The sequence below is a fragment of the Phoenix dactylifera genome, chromosome 12, assembly GCF_051530095.1.
Source record: "Phoenix dactylifera cultivar Ajwa chromosome 12, Ajwa_hap1_PhDact_Kaust_v1.1, whole genome shotgun sequence".
NCBI lineage: Eukaryota > Viridiplantae > Streptophyta > Magnoliopsida > Arecales > Arecaceae > Phoenix > Phoenix dactylifera.
The window spans coordinates 25,379,467-25,397,609 of record NC_143201.1 but is presented as its reverse complement, the minus strand read 5'-3'; the positions used below and the strand labels follow the sequence as shown (position 1 = coordinate 25,397,609).

The following is an 18,143-nucleotide window of genomic DNA, read 5'->3' as shown; positions in this document are numbered from 1 at the left end:
AATGGGGACAATGGCAACATATACATGCCGATGCTAGATAGAAGTGTCAGTGATTTTGGCTCCAAACGTTGGCAATTTCTTTTTCAAATGTTCACATTGCCGATGCTTTTTAAAGTATTGCTAATAAAATTAACGCTTTGGTGTACATAATAAAAAGCGTCGGCAATGTTCGATTTTTTTTGTAGTTACTCTATTCAACTTTAATTCTTCCAAGTTGGGAGGGGGGGTATCTCTTACTATGAAGGCACAGATTTTGAATGCTAAGAATTCAGAATTTGGGCCCAAAATCATTGTTGAAGAGTGCAAGCGCACCCGAAGCCCAAGCACTAAGAGTCCTCTCGCTGGCAAATGGATGCAACTTTCTTGTATGATGATCCAAAGCAACTGTTTGGCTGTCATTACTTTGGTTCACAATGGCATATAGCTAGCAGTTTACTGCTCCATATACTGAAGCCCAGGCACTATTAATGATTTACAGCAGAGCTAATCAAAAACTTACACCAAGTGCATTAACATGCGTTTCATGGTTAACCTTTTATATAGAAGAACGAAGAGGAAAAAAAAAATGCATGCCCCTCTTCCCGCCTGCATTGCAGATATGTAAGATACCACAACAGAGCTTCATAGTTATTAATTGATCTAGGACGAAGCCCATACCTCTCTAGCAATATGGTCTAAACCCAAAAAAGCCGAACTGAGTCAAATCGGCTGGTTCAGTCCGAATCGAAAATCTGTTTGGTTTCGACTAGAATCGGACGAAACTGAATGGTTCCGACCGATTCAACTTGATTCGAACCGATATTGATATGTACTAAACACCAATTCCTGTAGATCTCGGTACCAATTCAACTGAGTATTGGTTTAAACCATCTTATAACATACTGGAATCCCGCATGTTCAATTTGAACTGCGCTAACCGCACCAGATCCAAAGAAACCATACATCATAGCTCCCGAAGAGCTCCATAGATCGCTTTCAATGCCTCTGCGTAGCGCCAACAGACGCCAGAATAGCATCAGACACGACGGTTACCGCCAAAATACTATCATACATTCACTCATATAAGAGAGAGAGAGAGAGAGGTCCTTTTGAAATAGCTCAGGAACCGAGGTGATACGAGAGGAAGGTAACAGAAACAGAAGCGAAAGAGGGCTGTTTGATGGGATGTCTGGCCAAGCATCGATCCCTTCCATTAAATCTCCCCTGCACCAACCCACTAGATACACACAGATGCTTCGCATATTAATGCATGCACGAAAGGAATTCTCTTTCTCCTAGATTTTCTTAATATAGCCTCCCGCTGGTACCGAATTCTCTCTCCTCTGTCACTCCATCCCTCCCTCCCTCTCTCTCTCTCTCTCAAATAATAATAATAATAATAATAATAATAATAATAAAAGAGGGAGGGGGGGGGGGGGGGGGGTCTAAAACCATTTTTAGATCTGGCTCGATAAAAAGCCTAAAACTTTTATACCTATAGATATGTGCCAATATATGTATTCAATGAAAAGTTCCTATCCTCGCAGCGCACCAGAAGCTGACAATTAGATACCAGTACTGCATGCATGCCACCTTTATCTACTTGCGGTTATTATCCCCTCCTCTGCCACCCGGCCTCCTCCGTGAGCAAAAATAGCATACCGGCCTTTGATTGGTCGTTTTCGATCTTGGTTCCTACCTTGTCAAGTTCTGGTTGTGTTTTCCCCGGGTTAGGGTGCAAATCGGCCCGATCAGATTTGGTCGGCTATAGCAAATATTGAATCCAAATCCCAATAAATTTATTGTTTTCTTGGATTTGTTGATGCAAGTTTTTTCTTGTGTACTCATTCTAGTTTTAATTTGTTATGATTCGATATATTTACGATATACTTCAAAAAAATTATTATTCATTGATATTAGATCCGAATCTTCAACATCTAACTCTGATATTTCTCTTATCAATATATACTAGACCGGTATTAGTGAAGCTAATCAATTTTTTCACAAGAATATAATCTATTAGTAGTTCATTTTTATTTCTTCTGACATAATTGTATATAGTTTCCATCTAATTATATAATTAATATTCAAAATCAATTATCATGGTCTTTTGTATAACTATTTGTTTTTAAACTTTTTTTTAAAATTTTATTGCACTCTCTCAGTGATTAAAGTAGTCCATAACTATTAAGAACTTATTTGGTTTGCCAGAAGAATTCTCTCACTAAAATATTTTACCTAAGATATTGATACTTGGTATATGATGCCTAACTAGTTTTTTTTACATATTTGGTTGACCGTAAAAAAGTAGCATAATCTAAAATGGCTTAACTTTGGTTGAGCATCTACTTTTTTAGAAAAATTATGTAAAATAACTGCTATGCCCTTAATAAAGAAAAAAATCTTATCCTATTTCATCTAAAAGCTTAAGGGCATTTTTGAAAAAAAAAAATCTCTAACTTTCTGCAAATTGAACTTTTTTATATCTCATATGGACTTTTCTTTTCTATGAAATGCCGAAATCTTATTTCTATAAAAAAGGTCTCTTATTTGAAAACTCTAGCCAAAGATGAGGCATTTCTTTATTTTTTTTGTTGACCACATTCTTCTCAATCCTCTTTTTGTGAACCAACGAGTCTTAAACTATCCCAAAACCTACTCCACGAGCATCAACAATCATTTTAACATTTAGACAAGGCAGCAAGCCAGAAGCCCAAATTGAAGTTTCAACCACCCAACAAACAAACCTACCAAGACAATTGCCCATCCCAAAAATTTGAGAGAACTTGAATGCCAGCCAAATGCAATTAAGAACCAAGGAGCATGCATGCATGCATGCTAACATTTATGAAATCTTATTTACGCATAATTTGTGCTTATATATGCACGTATGCAATAAATTGCATGTTATCAAAACATTTATTGGTTTAGATTGGGATCTAATATTTTTTGATCGAAGCAAGTTACAGGACCACTGCTGCTGTTAATGAACTGTCCTGTACACAGAGGAGAAAAGAGAACATTAGATTGGGAGCAATGCGGCTTTTCACCAAGCGCTCAGAGTGCCTGCACCCAGGGCTAAAGCCAGCATTGACTTCTGCAGCAGTGCTGCGAGGCGTCAGAGTGAAGGTGAGAAGAATGAGGTCACATTAGAAAGGAGAGCTTCTCGCCGAACCCAGAAGCTACGTCCCGCAGAGGGGAGAGAATCTAGCTTGCTTTAAGCTAAAGATAGCGAAAGATTTGGGCAGTGCTGATCTTGGGTTTTGCATTACTTTATTGGAAACGCAGCGCCATATACCTAATCCTATATACTTTATCAACAAAACATCCACATGGAGAGAAGAGCGAATTCAAAGTTCAAACGAAAGTATCTTTTCTTTTATCCTCATGACTTTGGTAACGAGAACTCCTCCTCAAGGTTCCAATACCTCTAGCCTTTTTCTTCTCTTTCAGTTTTTAAAAGGAGTAAAGAAAGAAATCGCAGCTCGAATCCCAAGGTAGTGGTGCAACTTGCAACCTATAGCTTAATTCCTCCTGACCTTCCCAATAGAAAAACACTCCTACAACTACTATTTCCATTCCACAAGCGAAGAGGAGAAGCTAATGCGAAGAACAACGAGTACAACAATGATGATAAAAAGTAACCAAGCTAAGATATTAATTAGAAGGATAACACGCAAAAACCGGACTAATATTACAGTCAGTAACCAATACCTAGTTAATTAACAATGATCATTCCAACAATAAGAGAAACACCAAAAGCTTCCATCAGCTTTGATACATCAGTTACCGAAGATGACTACCAATATCTCAGAGAAAGCATGGAGGATGTTTGGGTGGTGGTGTGGAGAGTTTAAAGCGAGGTAATAATGGAGGAGCTTCTCCAAATCCTCTGCCCCGAAGATTTGCCTCTCCATGATCATCTCCACCATCGAGCTCCGGAAGTCACCATAAGGATCCCTCGACCGTTTCACCACCGCAAACACGCTCTTCTCCTCCTCCTCCAACTTTCTCGCCTTCTTCTCCCTCGAGGCTATCGAAACCAAGGGCTGAAACCCCTCGCTGGCAATGCGATTTTCGTGATTCTTCGTTCTTCTTCTCGGCGGACACCGAGACGGCTTCTTCTTGTTCTTCTTCTTCTTGTTGTTGGGGCGTTGGTAGAACTCGGAGGAGTCGGAGGAGAAGCTTCTCGACGAGAAGAATGCCTCGGTCTCCTCCTTAACCTCTCGCTCTTCACTAGTAAAGAACTCGAACCCGTCAACACTGTCCGCAGAAGAAGTGCTACTGAATCCATAGCTATTGGACAGCAACTTCTTCTTCTTCTGTTTCTTTTTATTCTTCTCCTCCTTTTTCTCTTTTTTCTCCACTTCATCGAAGCAGTAGTAGTAACAAGAACTCTTCGACGGAGAGGAAGGGGAGGCCGGAGGGCACATCCTCCCCTCCCCCTCTCCGGTCTCGTAGAACCCACCCGTCTCTCTCACTCTCCTCTCCCTCTTCTTATTCTTCCCGTGTCTCCCCTTCTCACGCTTGGCAACGAGAGGAGGCCTGTCTCGGGTGGGCCGGCAACCTCCACAATCTATGGAGAGCGGCAAGACGGGAGCCGCATGGCGACGACGATCATTGGCGATCGAGGAGGATAGAGATCGGCCGAGGCTGTCATGGGTTAAGAACATACCATCATCATCATCGTCAACACCTCGGTGTCGGTGGTGGCGGGGGACAAAGACGGGCGCAGGGGCGACGTCGCGCAAAAGGGTCCGGCTCGAGCCGGTGGAGCTCAGGATGGTGGCACCGGAGGTGGAACCGTTGCAGGAGGAGCGGAGAAGAGAAGAAGGTTTAAACATGCGAACGAGTCGCTGCTTAAGCCTACTACTGCTTCCATTGCTCGCCATTGCACCTCTCTCTCTCTCTCCCTCTCTATCTATTATCTTTCTCGTTTGCTCTTGTTTTGAAATGAAGAGGAGAGAAAGAATAGTAAAAAGAGGAGGAGGAGGGAAGGGTATTTATATTATTTCAAACTACAGAGAAAAGAGGGAATCCACGTTATCAGAATATTGACCTTCTTTAATTATTAGCTAGTTATTATACGGATGAGTTGGTGGTTCGCCTTTCTGAGTAATAAATAAGTGGAATTTTTGTCGTGGCTCGAGGGGGTGCGGGGGGTTCGGACGGTGGACTCGGGCTTCATGCCTTTCAGCGGATCGATTCTGTGAGGCGAACGGCACTGCGTGGTGGTATCCGTCGTATTATACATTATATATTTAAATAACAGTCGATCATTATGTAATCCTTTCAATTTTTCCACTAATTTCCCCTTTAAGAATTACTTTGTTAATTAGATGAATAGTTTGATGGATACTAATGTTGTTAACGTTTTGTTATTGTTTGTTATTTTTCATTATAACAGCTATTATAATATTTATCTTTTAACATCGTAGTGTTTCGACAGGAATCCATTTGAAATTAATTGCATGCGTCCTTCACGTGTGCTGGTTTGAATCTATGCAATTCAAAACGGCCACGGCCAGTTATGACCGCGCAAATCCCAAATATCCTGCAATAGATTTCTTCAACCATCTAATCTGTCTATTTTGGTCGGACGATGTGTCGTACTACCTCGCGCTCATTAATCATCCTTCACGGGATCTCCAAGGTACGAATCAGCCAAAGAAACCAGGCCGCCATTAACGTTATCATAACGGTTCTTCGCTAAAACTGTCTCAGTCTCCATAGTGACCATATGTAAAATTTAGAGTTACTATAATTTTTTCTTTACTTGAATTTGGGTTCTAACTAACTTGGATGCAAGGTTGTGGCTAGAAAGAAGTTGTCTATGTTTTTGTTTACGTGCACATATATGCCTAGAACGTTTTTCTTTGGGTGAGAAATGGTTTTGTTTAATTTTTGTATTGATAGATAACTAATTATTATATTACTTGGCAAATACATGGAACTAATTGCATCAAAGTGGCTTCAAGTTCCCACCAGGAGAAAGCGTTTTACATATTATTGAGCCTAGTTCCTTCTCAAGCGGAAATTCACTTCAGGTCATTTTGGGACAGTCAAATGCAAACAACTCTCTGCAGACCTGAAGTGACTCCAGGAGCCCAAGAAGCATGTTCTAAGACGTAAAGCAATATCTCTGTGCTTAATGCTTCTCTTATTGATGAAGGAACAAAAAAAAAAAGGAAGTCATTGTCTTATTTAACTATGTGCACCTACCCACCATCCCCTCTTTAATTCTTCGTTCACATGTTCATGAGTGGATAGAGTTTCGTGGGCGTGAGCATTTCTAGATAAATGACCAACCCTCAAGAAAAGTTACACAAAAGGGGGTTAGCTGCCTAAAATTTCTGAATCTAAAGGGTTCTACCACCAAAAACAATTTCGTAGGAGTTAACCATTTTTGTATAAGCCCGGATCCTCGATGGTGTGCTTGCAGCACCTGAAGTGTTGAGCGGTGTAATCAACATATGGATATCCATCAAACAAAGTAGCTTGCGACTATATGCCGTATCATATACAGTGCATGTTGTTTGATAGGCATCCATCTTTTGATAACCAGTAAGTATAGTGCATTCTATCCTTCCTCTTTTTGACTTTGTTTTGTTTATTATAGCAGGAGGTCAGAGGCCTCAAATAAAAACACAAGTAAAAAAAAGAAGAGGTAGGATCTGAGAAAGAAAGTAGCTGCAACATCTGTGTAGATAAAGGATAGTTCAGAAGGCATGTGTAGCCCACCCTAACAAGTCCTAGTTTGGGACTATATCTTCATTAGGTTTCATGTTTTATATGGGATCCATCAAAGAATGATTATTGTTGTATACACGGGCAGTGTTATGATTTAGAAGGCCGTCGAGCAACTGCATAACAACAATATAAGCCTATAGAATGAAGTGAGAGAGTAATTAAGGGCAAGGAACGAGAAAAGGAGGACAGTTTAAAGAACCCTTGGGGCATTCCTGTGCGATTTGGTTGATCATTCCAGTGGGATTTGAGCCCAACATAGAGATCGGATAGATCATTAACCTTTTTTCAATACTCAGGATGATCCAAATCTAGTGGAGACAGAGCAAAGCAGGTCAACACTGACTCACACTTCCTCGAGCCTCGCATTTCCAAAATCTCAAAAAAAAAGTACGAATATTTGCGTCACGCTACATGTGCATGAATTGTATTAACCTTCCTACATACGTCTCTTCCAATGGCTTGTTGGTGTTTTTTTAATTCGAACTTTAAAATGTAAGGAAACAAAGAAAGGTGTGGGACAGTGAAATAATACCTTTTTAAAGATAGTGGTTTGATACTTTGATTCTTTGCATCAAAAGAAGACAGTTTAAATCCAAGTATCCAACACTAATTTTAAAATTCTTTTCTGTAATCATCATTAACTAGGTAGGATTTTTAGTTAGGACCACGTCTTTTAAAATATAAGCTTTTCTTTTACCTGTGGACACTAAAGAATAAGTCATTAAACACTTAGCCCCACGCCAACTAAACAATGGCATTGTCTTGTGATAGAGGGTGCAGTACGGTCTGAGCATGTAAACTTTTGTATGACATGATATTATTTGTTTCTGTTATAATTCAATTGCCGCTTATTAATTACATGGTTGATGTTCGTCGCATGGTAAAGTTTTGTTGCAGTGAAAAGAATTATTTCCATTATAGAATTCAAGTGATTTTTTTTATTTACCCCCCCAGAAATTTTATTATAACAGAGGACAGTACCATTCCTATTCATGACTCCACAAGCGCTTTCAAATGCATTGATGGATCCTTAATCTACATTATAGACCAAACACAAGTCCCAAAATAATTTATATATTGTACTCAGGCCTACTATAATGGTAATAAAGTTTCAAATGCAAGGACCTGAGCTATGCATTGCCAACTTTGAGTTCAAATACCCCACCATTCAGTGTGCCACTATGACCTATGGTGGAAATTTAGTTTCTGCTTCACAGTAATAACATAAAACGCACTCCATTCGGTGCATGCCTAGATAGTTCCCAAGACTTAACCCAAGATGACATGCATTTATAGCACATAGTTAGTCACTATAGAGTTTTAGCCTAAGCCCAATTTGCTCCCCATCAAACAAATTCGTTCATCTTCCTTGAGTGGCCCACTTCTGATATCAATTTGCATCAACGCAGTACACCCTTGTATCATGGCGTACCCTCGTCCTCCTCTTGATTCTTGTCTACCAAGGTTCCGGTTTCCCAACGAGCCAATTTAGAACAAACAACAAAGGAAGCTTCCACTAACCTCCTCACTTAGTTCACAACCAAGCCTTGCAACAACAAACTTATCATGGATTAATTTTAGACTAAGCCAAAAAGCCATCAACCTCCACCTCTATCTCTATGGGGTTCACATGAAAGGCCCGCAAAAGGTGGGGAAGGGATATGGTATGCTTGTCTACTTGTGCTTGGCAATTGGCATTCGCCTTTTAACCCCTAAAGGAGGTGTGGGTCCGCTTCTTGCAATGTTCGCGAGTCCTTGGAGCCTTTTGGTTTGGGAGACATGCCCATACTTTTTACCCTGTGGCCCCTATGAGAGCCCGAAGTAGATGTCTTGGATAAGCCAAATGACCTCACTCATCAACGAGCCAACCAAGACAAAAGGCTCGTCAACCTTTTCGTTGTTTCCTTCCTTTTATTTCTTCTCCCTTCAATGGCTTTTGGCCCTCTCATGCGCTCCTATGTCCCAAGAGAAGAAATTCCCCCTGGAGAGAGACCCTAGGGGCAGTGGCTGGGTACCGAGTACTGACTAACTTCTCCAGTAGCAGGTGGCAACCAAAACAGTGGACAGAGGCGTGGCGACAAGCGATGGGAAACGAGCCCACAAAGGACAGTGGAAGAGACGGGGCTCACCGCTCGTCTGTCCGCTCCCGCTTCCCCCCTTGCATGGATTTCAAATACTGTGGGGACACATCGACCAACCTCTCCTCTGATTGATCTACAGAGACCAATGTGTTGTTTGGATGGCGTCATCCCAAGAGTTCGTACATGGCTGGGGCTTGGGAGTTTGGGTTTGTCACCAACTACTTTGTCTGCTCATAGCTTGTTTAATATCCAAAACACTGTTTCTGAGTGGGCAAACAGAGGAAACGATCCAATCCATGGTTTTGATTAATTGATGGAGCGGTCAAAGCATGAGGGGTTAGTTATGCTTGCAAGAGTAGAAGAATATTTGAGTTGTAGGGACGAAGGATCCTGTACTTTTGGACTGGAATCAATGTTAAATTTGGTTTGGTTTTGGCCCTCGGCTTGTTTTATTATTCTTATTGGAACAGCTATTGAACATTGTTCAGAAAAATGTCTACTATTTTGTTCTGAATGACTGTTATGAAGGAAACTAGCTGACCAAGGACAAAGTCATGGAGGTTGAATCACAGGAAGATTATAAACTAGAAATTCGAGTTTCTTCTATTTTGTTTCCTGAGGAGATTTTTTTTTTAAGCAACTGAAGTTTTTTTTTTTTGATTCATTAATCTTCTGAAACTGTAAATTTGAGTATTCTTCTGATTCAGCCACCATGACTTTTACCATGATTAGTTCATTTCCTCTCAGATTGATGATGTACATATCCTAATCGCGGCTTAGACTATAGAAATTGTTAATACTAGTAAATGTTATTATTTTCTTAAGCTAGTAAGAGGCACCCGATTAGAAGTGACTGCATAGGATGTTAGCCTGCTAATTTTCACCTCTGATTTAAATGGTTATCAAAAATTCGGATAAAACTTGCACAGTTACATGAAAGACTTCTCACCTAAAATAGATGTATGTGCATGCCTGCACCACACACACACACATACGTGTAAAGACAAACATGCCAAGCAAAAAAATAAATAAAAAAAAGAAAAAAAAATCCACTAACCTGACTCAAGATTCTAATTGCTCGAGCCGAGCTTATTATTTATATGTGGAAATGAGATTTGTCACCAAAGTATTATGTGTATATCATATAATGAACATTACCTGTCTATTTCTGCAAAATTACTTATAGGCATCATGCATGGCAATACTCCAATTTGATCAGTTAAAATTACCTAGTAAAATCAGTACGACGTCGAGATATTTTACACATATCAATTGTAAAATTATTTATACAACCACAACTTGACCATCACAATACTCTCCTATAAGGTCTATGATACTTCTGCCATTATCACCAATTAATTTGCAAATTGATGCATCGGCGAGTTCATCATCGCATCAGAACGCTATCAAGCAATTTAGTGTATAACAAAGATGTTTCTCTCAAAGCTAACTTCAATAAACAACATATTTGTTTTTCTTGCAAAAGTAAATTAAGAGGTGAAGGAAAACAATGTGGGCGAGGCTTTCTTGTACAGTGCTGAAGGTTCAAAGAGGTTTCCATAGTCCGCAGATATCTGTTTGTGATATCTGCCCGGAATCTAAATGAAGAAATCGATCACCTCTTGATCCATTGCAACGTCGCAAGAGAAACTTGGATGCATTTGTTTCAAAATTATGCTTTCTGCGTTTCTTTATTATTATTTTTTTTGTCTCTAAACGATTTGCTAGCTTATATATTCCTAACTCTCATGCTCTGGAGATAACCCGTTCAATTACTCTGGCACTCACGAAACCAGTGAATATTTCATAATATCCCCTAAGCAGCTTCTCACGTAGGAGATCTTGCATGACGACTACGTTGAAATTCTTTGATCTAAATTTAAATTCAATGACATCTCTCAGACATGGCACTGGGGTGCAAGCAGCTGTAAGCTCTCCTATTTCGGATCCTGCCTTCTTTTCTTGGGCACCCTGTTGCTGGCGGATATGAATTTTGATGGATCGATCGGCATCACCAGTGCTAGAGTCATAATTTATCTCTTTCAGGGCAAGTGAAGTGATTTACGTTGGTTTAATGGGCACATTATGCTTTTTCAATCCCAGCAGCTGAGCTTAGAGCAGCACGGGAGGAGCTAATGATTGCTTCTCACCTCCTTAATCTTCTGGTTGGAAGGGGATTCGAGCCTGGAGTCTCTTCACAGTAATCCTCTCCTTATGATATCCGCTTGGTAGTATCTTCTCTACAATCTGTTCAAGCTACTCTAGGTTTTCTTTCAGTGAGTGTAATCATGCGGCACATTGGCTTACTGCGAGAGGATGTTGTGAGGACTAGGACGCCGGTGCTCCCATTCCTTTGAGCTCAACTCAACTTATATTAATCTTTGTATCATGTAGGGTCTACTAAATTCTAACCATCACACTATACTTGAACAGCCATGCTTTGGAGACTCGGCCTCTCCAATTCGAGCCCAAACTAGAAAGGATCCTGCTCCAAATTTGATAGAATGCGGCTTATTGCATTGCCATTTCTTTTCTTTTCTTTTTTTTTAAAAAAAATGATGATTATATCGCAAATTTTATTTTATTTATTTATTTGATATAATAGAGACTCACATTAATCGTGCATGAGCACAGCTAATAAAATAAAAAAAAAAAAGTTGAGAAAAAGAAAACAGAACTGATTCTTTCGGAAAAAAAAAATTCAAATATTGCATAGCAAAAGAAGCAATCCAGTTAACAGCATTTTTTGCCTTCCGCCATGAATGATCCAAAAAAATGATTAGAGGCGTGGCCAAGAGTTATGTAGGAGCACCAACTATTGCATGGGGAACAAGGTTTACTCTTCCTGAACTATTGCATGGCATATTGTGATTGTGACCAGAACTATGCGGTTGGCAGAGAGGAGTAGACCCTACACTCAAGAACAAGTACAGTTCTCTGGGGATCAAATCTCTTCTATTCTTCCTGAACTAGCATCCATCAGCCACGTATATGGTGGTCACAGCACAACTCGCAATAGGTGGAACATAAACCTCTTCAGTAATAACTGCGATAGCAATGCAATGTATCAGGCGTACATATATAGGAGTGGTAATTGCCAAATTAATGCAATGTTCAAGGTGTACATCGTATAGGAGTCCGTCTCTCGCCTGCACACGGATTTTAATTCTAGGTCTACCATTATAACATGTGCAAATACAGTGTTTTTCAACAATTTATTTTTTTAAAAAATAATAGTGTTGAATTTAAAAAATATTTTATTCTGATTATATCTGTCGTTTTTCTATATATATATATATATATATATATATATATATATATATATATATATATATATATATATATATATATATATATATATATATATATGTTTAATATAATTTTATATTGTATATCTTTTTCTCCAAAAATGTATTGTGTAGGTTGAGTGCTAGTATCAAGTAAATTGTTGAGTTCTGGTGAAGTCCTAATTCAAATCAGATCAAGTTCATTACAATCAATTCCGTGGTTTTATGTGTTATACGTCTCCAGACTGGGTCATGTTGGAATCAAATGCAATTCTACATAAGCTGGATTTTGGCCCATGAAAGAGCCAACATCGAGTCTGAACCAGTCTCAGCACGTCACCGGACCAGTTCAAGCTTAAGCTATGCATTTTATTAAGTTTTGATATCAGCTTCTCCTAGGCTATGGAAGAAAGCCAACATGGAATTTCAAAGTTTTAATGAATCCCGGCAAGCCATGGGCCGGAACTAGTTCAAACTCGCATATAATTGGGTTGCGATGTCAATGTTAAACATTAAAAAACCAAATTTGAGTTTAAACCCATCACGGCATGCCGCTGCCGATATATGCATGTTATCTAGTTGTGAATCTTGTGATATTAACACTCTTTAGGTCTCATATGCAGAAAAGCCACTAATGAGTTTCAGCTAGTTTCATTCAAAAAAAAAAAAATGGTTTGAGCTGGTCTTTTTTTCTTTTTTCGTAGGACACCATAATTACAAATAAATGCCAAAGGCAAAGCTTCATTAGAAGTTTCAAGATGTTATTTTAGGCAGATATGATTAAATCTAATGATACCGGATTCTTGGCTAAGACTGGATTCAGATTATGCTGCATGCAGAATCTGAAATTAGGAAGCCAGAGTGGTTGAGTCTTCGACCAAATGCTACAAGATCACATCATCAAACACGACCTCAAAAAAATCAAAGGTGGACTCCATGCAATTCTCGCAGCCAAGGTCCTATGAGCAGCGTACTCATTATGTGGAAGCCCTCGCCCCTCGGACCAGTTAAGCCATTATTGAGTTAGAAAGACTGGCCCCATCTTGGGTGTAGCAGCATTATTTCTCTTCATGTTCCTCGTGTTGTAAGTTGGCCATCTGACTTATACTTTCATGATGAAGAATATAAGGTTGTTTTATATGAAATCAGCACCACGCATGCGAACGAAGAATGTGGGTCACAGAGTACCAGGAGGTGAACAATGATCTCTGGCTACATCTTATGGAAGTGGCTTGTGCTGTAATGCACCATATACCAGGACATGATGTGCTGTGCAACTGGAGACCTAGTGTCGTTTAATAGACGTTAGGTGGCATTGGATGCTTCCTTTCAAAGAGTTGGTCGTCATATAAACATGATGGAGAACATGAAATCATGTGAAACCACATATCCGTTAGATGATGCAGCATTTCGATACTTTGTTACGGCTTGCAAGCTGTAACTGCATTAAAGAAGGTGCATTTCATATGAGTTGCATGCGAAGTCATATATCTTGTGATATTTGTCTCCATCGTTGCAAGCTGTAGATGGATACTCGGGGCAAGATTGGTTGTCTACTGTGTGTGATATGGTGATTTAGGTAGCTGAAATCCATGTTTTAGTCATGATGTTCTCAATAGATTGTCATCATAGAAAGTGCTGTCGGTCAGGCTTGTTCTTCTAGAAGAAAAACTCCGGCGCATTTGCAAAACGTTATCTTATTGGAATAACTTGTTGCTCGAGATTTGACTACGAGCATGACGATCAGAGACTTGAGAGGTTGGGTGATGAAGCAGCAGAAGGAGAGAGAGGCTGGGGCACATGTTTCTCTTTGTTCGCAAGGTCTAGTTGAGATTCTGTGTCACCAATCATAAGAGGCAGGAAACACTTTCTCATTGGGTTAGATTTAAAAGGAGATCATCAAAAGAGGGTAGGGAGCAACAACTATAATTGCATGAGTGATTTGGCAAAGTCAGGAGCAAATAGCGTAAATCCATGCATGATTTTCGAGATATCCACTCCAACTCTTGGTTTAATTCAGGTAATAATTTGAATAAATGGGGAAGGGGAAACAGAGAGAGATCACAATCACATATAATGTGACTGTACAACCGCATTTTTACTGAAAAAAATAAATTACTTCACATATTACATGGGTAATGGTAATGTCCAAAAATTCTCACTTATCCAAGATAACAAGAAGACACTCCTTATTAGTACAACAAAAAGAATAGCTTGATCAGGATAAAGGGGGGAAAATCATGTGTAATGAACTTCAACAGTATGTGTTTATGTACTTCTTCCAATTCAACTGATCCGCAGAACACTAGAGCTGGACTTCAAAGAATTACCATTCTAAACGGCGAAGTCTATCATCACTGTGAAAGTAGCCTAAGTCCCGCTTCCAGATCTTCCATACTGATTGTAACCAAACTATCAGCATCAGTGCAGTCAAAATCAAGACGAAGATCCAAATTTTCACGAGCATTCACTAGTAGTGGATCTATTAAACCTCCATTCATCTCTTTCCTCTGCTTCTCCATGGTCTCTCTGCCGATTAATTCTGCAACAGCGTCCACCGTACAAGATGGGTGCAGCTTGAATCCATACAGTACACTAACTTGATCTTGATTATTCATTTTTAAATGTAAAATTTGGGCAAGTTCAGTTGTACTAAAGTCACTGAAGTAAAAGAACTTCGTTACCCTCCGACAAAAACCTTCATTCGATGCAATAACACGCTTCATTGGCTCACAATATCCAGCAAATATCACAACTACCTTCCCACTGTCCATTACAGACATAATCTCTTCTAGGGCCTCTAAACCATAGTCCTTGTCATCTGCTTTCTGCATTGGTATCAACCTATATGCTTCATCCACAAAGAGAATTCCTCCCTCTGCTTCTTGTATCTGTAAAAGAGTTTAATATGAGATCAGGATATCATGCGCACCATTACAATTATTGCAAATCAAAGGTATTTCACCCAGCCCCAAAGACACCAAACTTCATGAATGTATCTAATTATCCATAAGAATGATATATTGAAGTTCTGTAGTCGGAAAAAAATACAAATTGTTCATTATGTATTGGAAAGCCCATTTCATTAAAGCACTAATGGGTGATGGGGGTGAGAAGATGATGGAAACAAGAGAAATATTAAGAACAGGGATAATTGAGTGGCACCCTTAAGGATTCATAGTGCTTATATAGGAAAGTGATGCATCATTTGAGGATACTGACTGTATTATAACTAGAAAGCATCAATGTAATATTTTTCAAATATTTGGTAAGCTCTTCAAATTGAGAGAACAGGAGTCCTCTAATTCTAATTTTATTCAACGCAAAGAGAATTTGTATCGCCAAGAGCGTACCTTTCGCCTTGTCTTTGGTCCCGTATGCCCCACGAATTCTCCAACAAGATCAGTCCGTTGCACTTCAGTTACTTTATCAGTAGGTAAAATGCCCACCATATGCAGGAGTTTACCCAGGACTCGAGCAACCATCGTTTTACCTATCAATTATGACAGTTATTCCAAAATTCATTAATCAAAACAAAGATACAACAAAACCAAGATTTTCTTTCATTGGCCCAAGATACAACAATGCTTGACTCCTGTATGAACACATGCAAGCAACTCAATCATAATGCACATATATTCTTTAAAAAGAGCAAACTTCTTAGCATTATTGTACTAATGTAAATCTCTTGCAACATGCTTTGAAAGTTTGAAACATGATGTCAAAAAATTTTAATTTGCTATCAAGCAGTAAAATCACCATCAATAAGAATCTCATTCGAGCTGTAAAACAAGTTTTCTGACATTGATCTAGAATAATCCAAACATATAAACATAAAAGCCTAATTGTACAAAATATTTAATACCTGTTCCTGGATTACCAAGAAAAGCCATGTGGGGAGGCTTTCTAGCAGCGATACTTAAGCCCAGGGCTCTTCGCTTTTCATCAAAAAGCATTCCCTTTGCCCATCGCCGCAACTGCATTTTGAGCTCATGCAATCCCACGATGTTTGATATGGCCGCTTCAAACTCTGCCATTTTTGTTTTTGCTTCGCTGCATGACTCAAGGGCCTTGCGTTTTTTTTGCTCTTCTATGTGCTGAGTGAGAAGTTTCTGCAATTTCTCATTGCCAGCACTTTCTGAGAGATGATTTATCGGGGTCATGCCCTCCTGCAGTATAACAGCATATAGTTAGTTGAATTTCTTTTTCCTTTCCCTAGAATTCACAAGAGAAAGGGTTTGACTTGAAAGTTTATAACATACATTATCTTTGACACTACAATCTGCATTATACTCTAGCAATGTGCTAACAGTGATGCAATCTCCTGCTCGAAGTGCATGCCAAACAGCCAAATGTAGTGGGGTCATCCCATTCTGCAGCAAATAAAAAATGAACTAAGTGGCATGAAATTCAAAATCAAAAATAAAATCAAGGTATATAATAGATCACATGGTCCACAAAGAGATTAAAAGTTTCAAGACCTCTAATTTACCAGAAAACTAAACAAAAGGGTTAAAAGCTTTAAGACCTCAAATTTACCAATAAACAACTGCAAATCTGAGACAAGGCTTACATTGGCTTTGGCCTCCAGAAAGGCACCATGAGCAAGAAGAAGACGTGCTGATTCACTGCTGCCATTTTTTGCTGCCATATGCAAAGGTGTTTCACCATACTGCAAAATAATTTATACCCTCATATTTAGATCAAAGATTTATCAAATGCATGGTAGAGTTAATTTGAATGAGTGAAAAATGATTATAATTTCAAAATAAAGTAGTTTTAAGTTACCATATTCTTTGCCTCCAGCTCAACCTTCTCTGGACCCTGCGACTCAAGCAGGAACTTTACGATGCTAGTGTTATTATACCCAGCAGCTACATGGAGTGGTGTTTGCGACATCTACAAGAAAGCAAACAGAATTGTAAACATCAAGCTTTCAAACCAACTCCATTGCTTCAAAATCAAATATCGGCATGGCAAAATTGGAACTTGCTGCGGTTCACTATGCAAGCAAGCTGAATATATCAATCAACAATAGGGAATAAAGTACAAAGACTGAAGCCTTCTGATTAACAAAATTCGTGCATGTGTAGGTCTCGAAACAACATTCATGCAGACAGAGATCTAAGAGATACAAGTGATGATGTGAAGAATAATCCAGCAGTAAAGCACAGGAATTCGTTCAAAGAAATTCTCCATCAAGATTAAGGATTCTACACTGCTCAAAGATCCTGAAACTCCAATTTATCATCAAAATCCAGCCGCTGAAATTTGCATAAGAGAGCTGAATCCCAAAAAGACAACAAGAGGCAACAACGGCCATATAAAACACAAATAATTATTAACTATCATGATCACAGGAATAACTGCATCTAATTATAATGTTTCGCATTTAAGAGAAGTACTCCGTTTTAAAAGAAAAATTCGAATTGAACAAGAAAATCAAGATTCAACAGAGAGAACAAAAAATAATTAAGGATAAAAGAAAGAAAGCTCATTTCAAGAAAAAGAAAAGAAGAACTCAAGGAGAAACTTAATAATTATCTGAACAAAGAAAAACAAACTTTTTCCTGAAGAAAAAGAAACCCAACTCAACAGAGAAGGAACAGCCAAAAGAAAGGGGGAAAGAAAAGGAAACTGAAGAACAAGGAGAAGGAGAAGGCGAGAGGACGTACAACGGCGTTTCTGGCGTTGAGAAGCGACGGGTTCTCCTGGAGCCTCCTCTGGAGGCCGAGGAGGTCCCCCGACTGCGCGCAGCCGTGGATGGTCGCCGCCCTCGACGACCTCGACCGTTGATCTTGGCTCCCCGGCATCTCTCCCTCCCTCCTCTCGCTCCCCCTCTCTTCTTGATGCCTTCGCCTTCCGAGTTCCAACACAAGAAAGAGAGAAGGGGGGGAAAAAAGAGCTCGCTTTCCACCGTCCACAAGCCCTCGCCGCGGCTGGAAATTAGTAAAATTAGTATTTACTAATATTTGGAATCCGCTTCTATTTTATTCTCGGAAGGTTCTTGAGGCAATCTGCTACCTCTCCCCGAGAAAATCCCCCA

General features: G+C 39.4%; 2 protein-coding genes across 2 annotated transcripts; both read right to left on the bottom strand.

Moving 5' to 3' along the window:
• Window positions 1-3,646: 3,646 nt before the first annotated feature.
• LOC103701428 (uncharacterized) lies at window positions 3,647-4,961 on the bottom strand. Its single transcript, XM_017846704.4, has one exon. It carries the CDS (start codon window positions 4,869-4,871, stop codon window positions 3,762-3,764), a length of 1,110 nt encoding a protein of 369 aa, XP_017702193.2. The 5' UTR covers window positions 4,872-4,961; the 3' UTR covers window positions 3,647-3,761.
• Window positions 4,962-14,176: 9,215 nt separating this feature from the next.
• Window positions 14,177-18,055, bottom strand: LOC103713196 (uncharacterized). The gene is made up of 7 exons (XM_008800068.6): window positions 17,773-18,055; window positions 16,886-16,996; window positions 16,671-16,769; window positions 16,360-16,470; window positions 15,963-16,266; window positions 15,451-15,590; window positions 14,177-14,988 (listed from the first exon to the last, which is right to left on the bottom strand). Exons 1-7 carry the CDS (start codon window positions 17,908-17,910, stop codon window positions 14,452-14,454), a joined length of 1,440 nt encoding a protein of 479 aa, XP_008798290.4. The 5' UTR covers window positions 17,911-18,055; the 3' UTR covers window positions 14,177-14,451.
• Window positions 18,056-18,143: the final 88 nt, after the last annotated feature.

What these genes read in the sequence shown, in the direction of transcription:
- LOC103713196 (XM_008800068.6), bottom strand. Translation starts at nt 17,910, where the DNA reads ATGCCGGGGAGCCAAGATCAACGGTCGAGGTCGTCGAGGGCGGCGACC. An exon ending in AGCTGGAGGCAAAGAATATG is followed by an intron (nt 16,770 to 16,885) that starts GTAACTTAAAAC and finishes ATTATTTTGCAG; the next exon opens with TATGGTGAAACACCTTTGCA. An exon ending in GACCAAAGACAAGGCGAAAG is followed by an intron (nt 14,989 to 15,450) that starts GTACGCTCTTGG and finishes ACTCTTTTACAG; the next exon opens with ATACAAGAAGCAGAGGGAGG.
- LOC103701428 (XM_017846704.4), bottom strand. Translation starts at nt 4,871, where the DNA reads ATGGCGAGCAATGGAAGCAGTAGTAGGCTTAAGCAGCGACTCGTTCGC.